This window comes from Nilaparvata lugens, chromosome 4 (assembly GCF_014356525.2).
Source record: "Nilaparvata lugens isolate BPH chromosome 4, ASM1435652v1, whole genome shotgun sequence".
In the NCBI taxonomy this organism is placed as follows: domain Eukaryota; kingdom Metazoa; phylum Arthropoda; class Insecta; order Hemiptera; family Delphacidae; genus Nilaparvata; species Nilaparvata lugens.
In genome coordinates, this window is record NC_052507.1 from 54,036,901 (window position 1) to 54,051,321 (window position 14,421).

At 36.6% G+C, this 14,421-nt stretch overlaps 2 protein-coding genes across 2 annotated transcripts in view; both read left to right on the top strand.

The window, feature by feature from the left end:
• The window catches only part of LOC120351069 (alpha-1D adrenergic receptor-like), a 48,415-nt gene extending 37,603 nt beyond the window's left edge, over nt 1-10,812 (top strand). Inside the window, exons 3-4 of the mRNA XM_039427024.1 lie at nt 8,255-8,527; nt 10,775-10,812. Coding sequence (XP_039282958.1) covers nt 8,255-8,527; nt 10,775-10,812 — 311 coding nt within the window. The remainder of the gene's footprint in view (nt 1-8,254; nt 8,528-10,774) is intronic.
• A 1,071-nt stretch (nt 10,813-11,883) lies between these two features.
• LOC120351070 (alpha-1A adrenergic receptor-like) lies at nt 11,884-13,513 on the top strand. Its single transcript, XM_039427025.1, has 3 exons — nt 11,884-11,945; nt 12,199-12,470; nt 13,457-13,513. Exons 1-3 carry the CDS (start codon nt 11,939-11,941, stop codon nt 13,511-13,513), a joined length of 336 nt encoding a protein of 111 aa, XP_039282959.1. The 5' UTR covers nt 11,884-11,938.
• Nucleotides 13,514-14,421: the final 908 nt, after the last annotated feature.

A 14,421-nucleotide genomic window follows, 5' to 3' on the forward strand; every position in this document is an offset into this window, starting at 1 on the left:
TCTTTTGTATTTAACTTTTCTTTAATCTTTTATCTTAATGATTATTCTCTCATCTCTGGTTACCAAGTAACTCACATGATACACGTATCACATTTATCAAGTCCTAGCGTATCACACCATATGACCTTGACTCAATTCCGAGTCACAATCGCTCTTCACGAGTTGATGACAGCTCGTTATCAGTGATTAATTGCATTCGATAATCGACTTCATCGAGATGATAAATCTCTCAAGTCCATAGCGAACAGCTTGTGTATGAATTATTGTAGAGGTGTGAGTTGAGCTGCAATCCGATGGGTCTGTTTGATAGATGAAGAGGATCGATTATTGTATTACGGATCTGGTTGATGGAAAAGTTGTAAAATGGGAGCAGTTGACAGTAGCATATGTACTCACTATACACTTCACCAGCATTGTTAGATAATATTGAGGATGAACTATGTGGTACTACATGCGAGATGTAGTACTGTAATCCCAGGGTTGATTGCAAATAAATTTCAATAATGCAGACATAAAGATTGTGAAACAAAGGTGAGGAGAGGAGTGAGCGGGGATGTGTGAGCACATTATTATTGTCAAATGTTTTAATTTATTCCCACTTTTCCATGCAATAGACCTCAGGTGAACAGTAAATTCAGCACAAATAATTGAAATGAATTATATGAATGCTCGACTCATTGATGTCATTAAAATCCCATGTTTGTAACTACCAACAATTCAAATCTCATTTCGGAGGATGATGATTAATTATTATGATAATATGAGCAGGTGGTATTGAAATTTTCAAGTATACTGAGAAATGCGTGTACAGGGAGTGTTCAACAGGGAGCTAGGGAGCCAGGGACTTGAGCAATGTACTTTTCAAATTATCAAATGTTTGCCGACAAGTTGATAATTTTCATTTATTTTCTTAGCTGTTATCTAGCTAAGGTGAACGTGATATTTTCGAGCTCAAAATTTAAGTGGTTTTATTCTTTATTTTGTGAATTTAAAGTTTGTTTCATGTTCTTACGAAAGTTTTATTATCAATATATCCAAATTCAAAATTGTTTATAATTATTCTAATTTAGACTTTAAGATTGTGATTTGGTGTAGAAATTGAAATGGACATAACCTATGTATAATATTTGGACAATTTGAAACTAAATATTAGGAGATTGAAAAAGTCTTGAGCTATAGCCTGTTTTTTCTTTTCCGATCTTTGTATTGTTTGTGCTAACCTAATAAAAAAAAATTGTTATGAAATTTATCTGACAACGTTCCATCAAAAACGTGGTTCAAAAAGTCTAGTTTGCAATAGCGTTTTCCACCAGATCCTCACATACTACTTTATGAATGGGAATATCTTATTTTTCAAAGTTGAGCAAAGTCTCAGAGGTGTCAAATTATAATATCATATTTCTTTCGAAAATATCAAGAACTCTTCACGTTCAGATTGATTGTGTCATAGACTTGCTCATTGGCGTATGATGTCAATCTTGAATGAAAAAGACTAAGAAATTGTCAAAAGTTTATCAAAGATTGACAATGGTGTAATAACCGAAACCGGTCTTTCTAAGTATCAATAAATCTGTGGTTTTTGACAATTTCTTAGACTTTTTCATTCAATATGAATAATTACCACAATATCAACTTCTCAACTACACAAAAAGTATTGTCAATCTACTGACGAGACATATCAACAATACGCTTTCCTCTTGAGTTTGAACTGGATTGTAAAACTGAGTTCCAGCACTAGAGAAACGTAACGCCTACACATATGTCTCGCAACGCCAACTCAAAAAGTCAACTTGTTCGTTGTGATCATGTTTAGTTTTCAACAAGCTGGAATCGAATTGCATTGTTCGAACTAATCGACAAAACAAATTGAACGCTCCAGCGAATTTTAAGCCAATTTTGAGTCGGAGTGCAAATGTCAAAGGGCGGGGCGGACATCACATCATTACACCAAACTCAATTTATTCTCGAGTGTTGTGGATGATTCGTGTGTACATGTTCTATGTTGTTTGTCTATCATTAGGACTTAGCAGCTGTTTGTCCTTTGATTTCAGCGCCAGTCGAAATCAAATCATTTTTGATTTTTCATTCGACTTGAATAGTACTTTGTTTCTGCACAGACATTTTCAGTTGAACTAACTAATAGTGCTGTGTCCTAGCTAGGAGAAAACGATAGTTTCAGTTTGTGATTTTCAAGTTTTTATTGTCTTGAGAATAGAATCGAATGACTTTTTTTGATGACGTGGCCAAGTTTGCACAGTAATGCCCACTCTTCCCGTCGATCCCCCTCCTTCTTCAATAATTCTAATAGCCACAACGATAATAATTGCGATAAAATACAATACGAAAGTGCATATCTCTTCCCGCGCTTATTGACGCCTGTGACGATCAGCTGTTTTTAGGTGATCCTTGCTTACTGACGTATCCTAGCAACGGTCTGCAGTGCGGCCTCAGCGCCCGATTTCAAAATAATCTAAAATGAACAAGCCTATGGTGACGCGCAGCAGACGTGAAAGATTGATAAATGGAGGAAACTTAGAACTCAGTAATTTGAAGGACGAACTTTGTAATGAGGTAGTAATTGAATTTGCGATAAATATAAGAAGAACACTTGCAATTATTGCCGATTTATGCACAAACGATTCAATCGCTGACTTGATTCCAAATATTGTTGAAGTATTAAACAAACTGGATAAGTCTATTTCAGACAATAATGATCTGAGAATAACACTGACGGATATCTCAGATGAAAATAAAGCATTGTCTAGGCTTCTGGACGAGGAAAGAAATAAAAGGAAGGTAAATTTTGAGGACTCTCTGTTGTATGAGGATAGACTGAGGAAGAGATTAGACTGTTGAAATCGCGTATTGAGATTCTAGAGATGGATAAAAAACGACTAAAAGAAGATCTACTGAATAAAACTGCGAAAATTGATATAATCCAAACCGAAAACGATAATTTACAGGAGAGAGGAAATATTAATTTTAGAAAGAATGATCCCGGAAATGAAATATTACTATCTCATGATGGCGTCAATCACTCGATTGATAAAGTAGAATCTACTGCTACGAAGCAATTGATTGAACTGCACAATAGAAGCTTGGAATATTACAAAGATTACAATAGTAAGATTCAAAAAGAAATTACTGATTTGCAGAGCTGTTTGGAGGGATGTATAAGAGAAATAAAAGAGGCAGATCGACTCAACATTTCGCTTCAGGAGACAATTGAAGAGTTGAAAAGGGAAGTAACTTTTCTCCGAAGCCCCCCTTCTAAAGCTATAAAAGGATGTCCACCGACAGAGGACTGCGATGGAAATATCAACATATGGGCTGATAGTCACGGCAGGGGAATCAGAGAGCTTCTACAACGCTTGCTACCTTCCTATAAGTGCACGGCCTACATTTCTTCTGGGGCCCCGTTTCAAAAACTTTCAAATACTTTTCTTAGTGCAGATCATAGTCATCAGTCGAAAAATGATTGGAATATCATAATAGGAGGAACAAATAGTGTAGATAAATATTTTAGTGATAGAGATATTGAAGAATATGCAGATCATCTTGTGAGAACTGTAAGAGCAAATTGTGATAAGAATATCATAGTAACCACGGTGCCTTACAGATATGACTTGCAAGCTGACTCAAATGAGAACAAAATGATTTCTAAATTGAATCGTGTGATTTGTAGTCTACCTTACATGTTCAATGTAAACATCATCAATATATGGATGTTTGAAAGAAATAAGCACACGCGACATGGACTTCATATGAATAGAAAGGGAAAGGTCGAACTAAGCAAATTAATTTACAATCAAATCAAGCAGCAGGCAATCAGCGATCAGGTACAGCCGTGTAATCATAGGGAAAAAAGTCAATGTTTGAGTAGTAATGCTGATGTCACTTCAGATTATGATAATGAAGAGGAAGCCTATTTGAATTATGAAACTGATAAAGATGTATCTCTTGATTTAAACTTGTAAACATTGACAAAAATGATAATTTGGCTAATTTTTCAACTAATGTAAGGAATCACTCTAATGTTTCAATTTATCATGCAAGTAGTATTAAACCTCTAGATAGCGTGAGATATCAGGATTCTGATGTGAATCTACTCTCCTGGAATGTTCAGGGACTAGGTAATAAAATTGATTACCTGGAAACTATTTTGCATGAGAATAATACTGAAATTGTATTGTTGAGCGAGCATTGGCTGAAAAAGGATGATATAATCTATGTAAGTGTTGATAGATTCAAGTTAGGTTCATATTTTGTTAGAAACAATAGAATTCATGGAGGGGCTGCTATCTTTTTGAGAAATGAGCTTGAATTCAGGGAAATAGAGAAAATAAGGGATTTGTCAGTGGAAATGATATGTGAAGCATGCGCTATTAGAATACCGGAATTGAATATTATTGTTGTATCTGTTTATAGGCCATATAGTGTTTCAACGAGCAATTTTAGAAAATTCCTAGAGGTGCTTAATGAAATTTTGAGTTATTTGTTTAATTTTAATTGTAATGTTATTTTGGGAGCTGATTTTAATGTCGATTTCAATGTTGAATCAGAGAACAGAGATGAACTATGTACCTTGTTGGCTAGTTTTAATATGTCTATTACAACTAAGGAAATAACCAGACCAAACATTAATAATATTAATTCACAAGGATCGTGTATAGACAACATTGCCACTGATTTACATTTCAGCCGATGGGAGAGTAAAGTATTACATACAATTTTTTCAGATCATTATGCCTTGAGTCTAAAAGTTAAAATTGAAAAAAAGTCTTGTATCGATAAAAAGAAAAAAACAATACTACTAAGACAAATTAGTGCAGATAGGACAAACCTATTCCTGGCATATCTAGAATCCTTAAACTGGATTTCAGTCTATGAGCTTGATGATATTAGTCATAAAATACAAAAATTTCAAAGCTTGTTTATGGGGGCGGTTAATATGGCTTATCCGCTAGTTAAAAGGAAGATATATCAGAGTAGAGATTATAATAAATGGTATACACCTGAACTGCAAATGTTAAAAATAAAGTGTGAACAATTATTCTATTTGTATAAAGACTGCCTTAGTGACACAATAAAAGAGGAGTATAATAATAGTAAAAAGCAATATAAATTAGCAATAAAAAAAGCCAAACTTGAATTTAACAGTAAATTTATTTCAGATAGTAAAAACAAAACTAAAGCGGCTTGGGAAATAGTTAACAGACATGTTTGTAGGAATAGTAAATCTTCCAAAATTGAATGTGATATGCCATCAATGACAAAAATAGATTTTTTATAGATAGAGTGGACAAGCAGATAGGAACCATTCCCAAGAGCAATTTTGATTCCAGCTATTATGTCAAGAAAATACCACAACCAGTTACGAAGTTCAGCTTCAGTCATGTTAAAGTTGAAGAGGTATTTGCTGCTATTAATGGAATAGGTAACAGTAACTGCTTAGATGTATATGGCTTAAACTCTTTTATTGTGAAATTAGCTGCTAATAGGGTCTCTGAAGTATTGACACACTTATTCAATAAATGTATAGACTTTGGCATATTCCCTGACGGCCTAAAAAAAGTTAAAATGATGCCTACTCATAAGAAAGGTGACAAGTCGAAAATAGAAAATTACAGACCCATTTACATAGTGCAGATATTTTCCAAGATATTTGAAAAGCTCCTCCACAAGCAACTAGCTGAATACTTCGAAAATAGCAAATTACTATCAAAAAATCAGTACGGATTCAGAAAAAACTTGAGTACATGCGACAATGTGTTGGATCTAGTACATGATATTATAAGTAGTTTGGAACAAAAGAGAAAAGTTAATCTAAGATCCTTTGATCTGTCACGTGCATTTGACACAGTAGAGCATGGAAAATTATGTGATAAGCTATCTTACTATGGTCTTGACAGGGCAGCAGTAAATCTCATTGACTCCTATCTCAGCAACAGGCTACAATATGTAATTGAAAATGGGGAATTCTCAAGTGGTGAGATGATAAATTTCGGGGTCCCACAGGGATCTATACTGGGACCACTTCTATTTATAATCTATATAAATGACTTGCCTAATTTTATCAATGAATGTTGTAATGATAGTCACCCATACCTTTTTGCAGATGATTTAGGACTAAGAGTTAGTGGTCTTAATGAAGCTTCAATCAACACTACAACTGAGAATTGCACAACAGCAATTGAAGATTGGTGTGCTTCTAACGCTCTATGTCTTAACAAGCTTGAAACAAAGGACCTGCAATTCACTTTCAGCAGAAAATCAGAAAAACTCAGTTCCTTCAAATTTCTAGGATTAACACTTGACACCAATCTTAATTGGAAAGATCATGTTCTTGATGTATGTAGTAAGCTTGCAAAGGGAATTTTCATGTTACGTAGGTTAAGAAATATTGTAAGACATGAGGTGATGATAAATGTATATTATGCTCATATTTATAGTCATTTGGCATACGGTATTCAATTGTGGGGAAATAGCTCTATGTCACCGACACTCTTCAAGCTTCAGAAGAAAGCAATAAGAATAATTTGTCATGCGCCACCACTGGCAACTTGTAAGCCCTTTTCTTGAACTTAAAAATGTTGACTCTTCCCTCTCTATATATATTTACATGCTTGTTATATATGAGGAAGCATGTGCACAAATATACTCTGAATGCCGAGACTCACGATTACAATACAAGAAGTAGGCTAAATATAAGGATTGACTCTCACTATTGGACTACTGCTCAGAAAAATTGGCGTTACATGACTATTAAGCTGTTTAATAAATTACCATTTGAGGTTAGAATTATGGATAAAAATCATTTTAAGTCTTTTATAAAGAGAATACTGATTGAAAAGTGTTTTTACTCTATTGAAGATTATTTGAATTCTGATTTTACAATGAGTAAATAGAGTTAGAGTGTCTTTAAGTTTGCTACTGTTACATGTTTCTTGTATCATTTGTATAATTTTAACCTTATTCTTCTGTAATTTTTTTAGCTACTGTTCTGACGTTGACTTTTGACTTTGACTTTGACTGACGAGACATATCAACAATACGCTTTCCTCTTGAGTTTGAACTGGATTGTAAAACTAAGTTCCAGCACTAGAGAAACGTAACGCCTACACATATGTCTCGCAACGCCAACTCAAAAAGTCAACTTGTTCGTTGTGATCATGTTTAGTTTTCAACAAGCTGGAATCGAATTGCATTGTTCGAACTAATCGACAAAACAAATTGAACGCTCCAGCGAATTTTAAGCCAATTTTGAGTCGGAGTGCAAATGTCAAAGGGCGGGGCGGACATCACATCATTACACCAAACTCAATTTATTCTCGAGTGTTGTGGATGATTCGTGTGTACATGTTCTATGTTGTTTGTCTATCATTAGGACTTAGCAGCTGTTTGTCCTTTGATTTCAGCGCCAGTTGAAATCAAATCATTTTTGATTTTTCATTCGACTTGAATAGTACTTTGTTTCTGCACAGACATTTTCAGTTGAACTAACTAATAGTGCTGTGTCCTAGCTAGGAGAAAACGATAGTTTCAGTTTGTGATTTTCAAGTTTTTATTGTCTTGAGAATAGAATCGAATGACTTTTTTTGATGACGTGGCCAAGTTTGCACAGTAATGCCCACTCTTCCACTTAAGCACGTCGTTAGCAAATGATACAAAATACAATAGAGATAACAATAAAAAATGTCAATACATTGTGATAAATATATGAAAGTTTGATAGTTAAATATCAGAAAATAGAAACATGAAATGTTTTCCAATAGACTAAATCACTCCATTCCTAAAAGAGAAGGCAAACAAATATTTTAATGAATATTATCCATTGATGATATCTAATGTAATCTTTCAAGAGTATAGGGATTAGCTTATACGAAATTCATTAATTTATTTCTGCGAGATCTAGTATGGTTCTGTAGACATAGGAGTCTATAATATTCTCGTAGTGTTACTGGCTTCAAGGTACCATTTTACTATTTCTTCCAAGTGCATTTCTACAATAAATTTAAAAAAAAATTCAGGAACAAGCACACCCCCCTTTTTATGTCTATATTGACTGGACTAATGTAAAAGTTCTACATCACCCTCAGCGACAAAAAATAAATTGGATTTCAGTTATTTTAATGAATTTTGGTAGTAATTGGAATAAACTGTTAATATACAACAATAATATTTGTATAAGTGGATGTGGGGGATTCAAGTGTATTTTTTAGAATTTGTTACGCCTTGTTTTGTGTGCCCTTAGGCGCCTGGCTACTGGGCCCTGACCTGTGCTCGGTGTGGACCACCCTGGACGTGCTCTGCTGCACGGCGTCCATCCTTTCGCTGTGCGTAATCAGCGTGGATCGCTATATCGGTGTGTCCCGGCCGCTGGCCTATTCACGCATCCTCACCAAACGCAGGGCGCGGTGTCTCATAGCTGCCATATGGGCGCTGGCCCTGGCTATTAGCATAGCGCCGCCCCTGGGCTGGAGAGAAGAGCTGGCGCCCGGGGAGTGTCATGTCAACAAGCAATTGGGTAAGTTCAGCAAAGTTATACAATGTCATATTTACATCAACCTCCAATCAGCCATGAATAAAATACGAATGTATATAATAGAATAGAATAATTTCTCCACTAAAATTTATTTACACTTATGATTATTCTTCAATGTAATTGCCGTGAAGGTTTAGGCATTTGTCACCCCAGTGGATCAGCCTCCCAAAACGCTTTCATAAATGCTGCCGCCAAATGAGAGGGCTATGACGTTGTTTTGAAGCTCCTCGTTAGTTTGAGAGCTCTGCCCTTGAAGTCATGTCTTGAGTTTCAGGAAAAGCTGAAAGTAACTAGTGGGTTGTAGCCAATTCAGGTTTGTATGGTGGGTGATTGAAATTATCCCATTTGATTTGCTGGAGAAGCCGTTGCCCCAGCACTGTGAGGACATGTCATGGATCACAACGATTCCGGAAGTCATTTAACTGACGTCTTCAATTTTCCGATACCATTCACGCACAATATCATCACTCATAATGTCTCCTGCGTGATTTCGAATAATTCTACTTAAGATTTATGCTGAACTATTGCCTTTTGCTTGCAAAAACGGATAACGCTACGAACTCGACAACAATCTGGCAGCACGATCGCTGGGCGCTCGGTGAGGATGACAAGCTGTTCAGCTCTGTGAAAAATCAACGCCCCCCTTACTGCTCTTCTGTGTCTTATGATGTGTGATCGGAGGTTGGAAAACGTTTGACCCTTGTAGATTACACTAGTCATCCCTCTGGGATGGAAGGCTCGCTCATTAACTATCATCATTCAAATTCCATAATTATGATTTTGTCATCATTACATTTTTCACTTTGACGATTACCTGAAAGTAGTAGGCTTATCTTGAAGCAATTTTCGTCTCTTTAAGAGACCGCCTTCCTTCAGCTGTTGTCCATTCATGAAGGTATTATTTCAATTAACAATTCCATATGACTTTTGTACCCATATATTCAAATTATACTTGTGTTTACAGCAGTGGCGGATCTACGGGCGGGGGGCTTTCGGGCTCAAGCCCCCCCCAAAACGCCTAAATTTTTTTTTTTGTAAGAATGTAAATTTATACAAATATAATTAGTTTGAAGCTGGTAAAGTATATTCATTGGCAAGAATGACCTAATTCCACTACTACGTCTTCAATTGTATGATATCCGTTAACGTTTTAATACTTTGTATAATATCTTAGTTACATTACATTGCCTGCCCGCTCCGTTTATCTGGTTTCATTGAAACAAACGCGCACTATAGAGGACGCACATACAGTGACTTAGCGGTTTCCCTAGAGGCGTCGGCGCTGGTTCCCCCCCCCCTCCTTGGAACAACCGGTTTCCTTCTTCGATCACCTACCCAAGCTTATTGTCACTCCTCGCAATCATTGTTACTCGCTTAGTCAGTCCGTAAGCTGTTTCGTGATTGCTAATATTATCTTTGTTTTCTTGTGAAAAGGTACTTGTCGAACGTTTTTATTAATATGATAGGTATTTGACGCAGCTGCCAAAGTGGCAACACAACATGACATTGAAATAAAAAGTCCTGGGACTGTAAAGGCTCAGATTCATCTGGTCAAATGCTGAGGCTTCGAGTCCTCGTGATTATTATAGAATAAATGTATTCATCCCATTTCTAGATGCTCTCATTTGTGAAATGAAGAATAGGTTTTCCACAACCAACACTGAACTCACCCAGCTTTTTAGTCTTGTCCCGTCATTTATAAAACCAGCTGAATATGATGATGAGATCGTAAATATAGCAAAGAAATATTGTGGGGAATCTGGTTGATGGAAAAGTTGTAAAATGGGAGCAGTTGACAGTAGCATATGTACTCACTATACACTTCACCAGCATTGTTAGATATATTGAGGATGAACTATGTGGTACTACATGCGAGATGTAGTACTGTAATCCCAGGGTTGATTGCAAATAAATTTCAATAATGCAGACATAAAGATTGTGAAACAAAGGTGAGGAGAGGAGTGAGCGGGGATGTGTGAGCACATTATTATTGTCAAATGTTTTAATTTATTCCCACTTTTCCATGCAATAGACCTCAGGTGAACAGTAAATTCAGCACAAATAATTGAAATGAATTATATGAATGCTCGACTCATTGATGTCATTAAAATCCCATGTTTGTAACTACCAACAATTCAGATCTCATTTCGGAGGATGATGATTAATTATTATGATAATTTGAGCTGGTGGTATTGAAATTTTCAAGTATACTGAGAAATGCGTGTACAGGGAGTGTTCAACAGGGAGCCAGGGAGCCAGGGACTTGAGCAATGTACTTTTCAAATTATCAAATGGATTGCCGACAAGTTGATAATTTTCATTTATTTTCTTAGCTGTTATCTAGCTAAGGTGAACGTGATATTTTCGAGCTCAAAATTTAAGTGGTTTTATTCTTTATTTTGTGAATTTAAAGTTTGTTTCATGTTCTTACGAAAGTTTTATTATCAATATATCCAAATTCAAAATTGTTTATAATTATTCTAATTTAGACTTTAAGATTGTGATTTGGTGTAGAAATTGAAATGGACATAACCTATGTATAATATTTGGACAATTTGAAACTAAATATTAGGAGATTGAAAAAGTCTTGAGCTATAGCCTGTTTTTTTTCCGATCTTTGTATTGTTTGTGCTAACCTAATAAAAAAAAATTGTTATGAAATTTATCTGACAACGTTCCATCAAAAACGTGGTTCAAAAAGTCTAGTTTGCAATAGCGTTTTCCACCAGATCCTCACATACTACTTTATGAATGGGAATATCTTATTTTTCAAAGTTGAGCAAAGTCTCAGAGGTGTCAAATTATAATATCATATTTCTTTCGAAAATATCAAGAACTCTTCACGTTCAGATTGATTGTGTCATAGACTTGCTCATTGGCGTATGATGTCAATCTTGAATGAAAAAGACTAAGAAATTGTCAAAAGTTTATCAAAGATTGACAATGGTGTAATAACCGAAACCGGTCTTTCTAAGTATCAATAAATCTGTGGTTTTTGACAATTTCTTAGACTTTTTCATTCAATATGAATAATTACCACATTATCAATTTCTCAACTACACAAAAAGTATTGTCAATCTACTGACGAGACATATCAACAATACGCTTTCCTCTTGAGTTTGAACTGGATTGTAAAACTGAGTTCCAGCACTAGAGAAACGTAACGCCTACACATATGTCTCGCAACGCCAACTCAAAAAGTCAACTTGTTCGTTGTGATCATGTTTAGTTTTCAACAAGCTGGAATCGAATTGCATTGTTCGAACTAATCGACAAAACAAATTGAACGCTCCAGCGAATTTTAAGCCAATTTTGAGTCGGAGTGCAAATGTCAAAGGGCGGGGCGGACATCACATCATTACACCAAACTCAATTTATTCTCGAGTGTTGTGGATGATTCGTGTGTACATGTTCTATGTTGTTTGTCTATCATTAGGACTTAGCAGCTGTTTGTCCTTTGATTTCAGCGCCAGTCGAAATCAAATCATTTTTGATTTTTCATTCGACTTGAATAGTACTTTGTTTCTGCACAGACATTTTCAGTTGAACTAACTAATAGTGCTGTGTCCTAGCTAGGAGAAAACGATAGTTTCAGTTTGTGATTTTCAAGTGTATTTTTAGAATTTGTTACGCCTTGTTTTGTGTGCCCTTAGGCGCCTGGCTACTGGGCCCTGACCTGTGCTCGGTGTGGACCACCCTGGACGTGCTCTGCTGCACGGCGTCCATCCTTTCGCTGTGCGTGATCAGCGTGGATCGCTACATCGGTGTGTCCCGGCCGCTGGCCTATTCACGCATCCTCACCAAACGCAGGGCGCGGTGTCTCATAGCTGCCATATGGGCGCTGGCCCTGGCCATTAGCATAGCGCCGCCCCTGGGCTGGAGAGAAGAGCTGGCGCCGGGGAGTGTCATGTCAACAAGCAATTGGGTAAGTTCAGCAAAGTTATACAATGTCATATTTACATCAACCTCCAATCAGCCATGAATAAAATACGAATGTATATAATAGAATAGAATAATTTCTCAACTAAAATTTATTTACACTTATGATTATTCTTCAATGTAATTGCCGTGAAGGTTTAGGCATTTGTCACCCCAGTGGATCAGCCTCCCAAAACGCTTTTCATAAAATGCTGCCGCCAAATGAGAGGGCTATGACGTTGTTTTGAAGCTCCTCGTTAGTTTGAGAGCTCTGCCCTTGAAGTCATGTCTTGAGTTTCAGGAAAAGCTGAAAGTAACTAGTGGGTTGTAGCCAATTCAGGTTTGTATGGTGGGTGATTGAAATTATCCCATTTGATTTGCTGGAGAAGCCGTTGCCCCAGCACTGTGAGGACATGTCATGGATCACAACGATTCCGGAAGTCATTTAACTGACGTCTTCAATTTTCCGATACCATTCACGCACAATATCATCACTCATAATGTCTCCTGCGTGATTTCGAATAATTCTACTTAAGATTTATGCTGAACTATTGCCTTTTGCTTGCAAAAACGGATAACGCTACGAACTCGACAACAATCTGGCAGCACCGATCGCTGGGCGCTCGGTGAGGATGACAAGCTGTTCAGCTCTGTGAAAATCAACGCCCCCTTACTGCTCTTCTGTGTCTTATGATGTGTGATCTGAGGTTGGAAAACGTTTGACCCTTATAAGTAGATTACATTAGTCAGCCCTCTGGGATGGAAGGCTCGCTCATTAACTATCATCATTCAAATTCCATAATTATGATTTTGTCATCATTACATTTTTCACTTTGACGATTACCTGAAAGTAGTAGGCTTATCTTGAAGCAATTTTCGTCTCTTTAAGAGACGCCTTCCTTCAGCTGTTGTCCATTCATGAAGGTATTATTTCAATTAACAATTCCATATGACTTTTGTACCCATATATTCAAATTATACTTGTGTTTACAGCAGTGGCGGATCTACGGGCGGGGGGCTTTCGGGCTCAAGCCCCCCCAAAACGCCTAAATTTTTTTTTTTGTAAGAATGTAAATTTATACAATATAATTAGTTTGAAGCTGGTAAAGTATATTCATTGGCAAGAATGACCTAATTCCACTACTACGTCTTCAATTGTATGATATCCGTTAACGTTTTAATACTTTGTATAATATCTTAGTTACATTTACATTGCCTGCCCGCTCCGTTTATCTGGTTTCATTGAAACAAACGCGCACTATAGAGGACGCACATACAGTGACTTAGCGGTTTCCCCTAGAGGCGTCGGCGCTGGTTCCCCCCCCCCTCCTTGGAACAACCGGTTTCCTTCTTCGATCACCTACCCAAGCTTATTGTCACTCCTCGCAATCATTGTTACTCGCTTAGTCAGTCCGTAAGCTGTTTCGTGATTGCTAATATTATCTTTGTTTTCTTTGTGAAAAGGTACTTGTCGAACGTTTTTATTAATATGATAGGTATTTGACGCAGCTGCCAAAGTGGCAACACAACATGACATTGAAATAAAAAGTCCTGGGACTGTAAGGCTCAGATTCATCGGTCAAATGCTGAGGCTTCGAGTCCTCGTGATTATTATAGAATAAATGTATTCATCCCATTTCTAGATGCTCTCATTTGTGAAATGAAGAATAGGTTTCCACAACCAACACTGAACTCACCAGCTTTTAGTCTTGTCCCGTCATTTATAAAACCAGCTGAATATGATGATGAGATCGTAAATATAGCAAAGAAATATTGTGGGGAATCTAGTTCATTTCAATTGTACAATGAAATCGCAATGTGGAGAGAACATTGGAGTCAAAGTAAAGGTAAAGTAGAAGTACCATCTACAGCAATCGAAGCCTTCTGCGACTCATCTGTTACGTTCTACCTAATATAAAGAATCTTCTGCACTTGCTTTGTGTTCTACCTGTCACTTC

Coding starts and splice junctions, on each gene's coding strand:
- LOC120351070 (XM_039427025.1), top strand. Junction 12,471..13,456: donor TCATGTCAACAAGCAATTGG/GTAAGTTCAGCA, acceptor TTGTGTTTACAG/CAGTGGCGGATCTACGGGCG.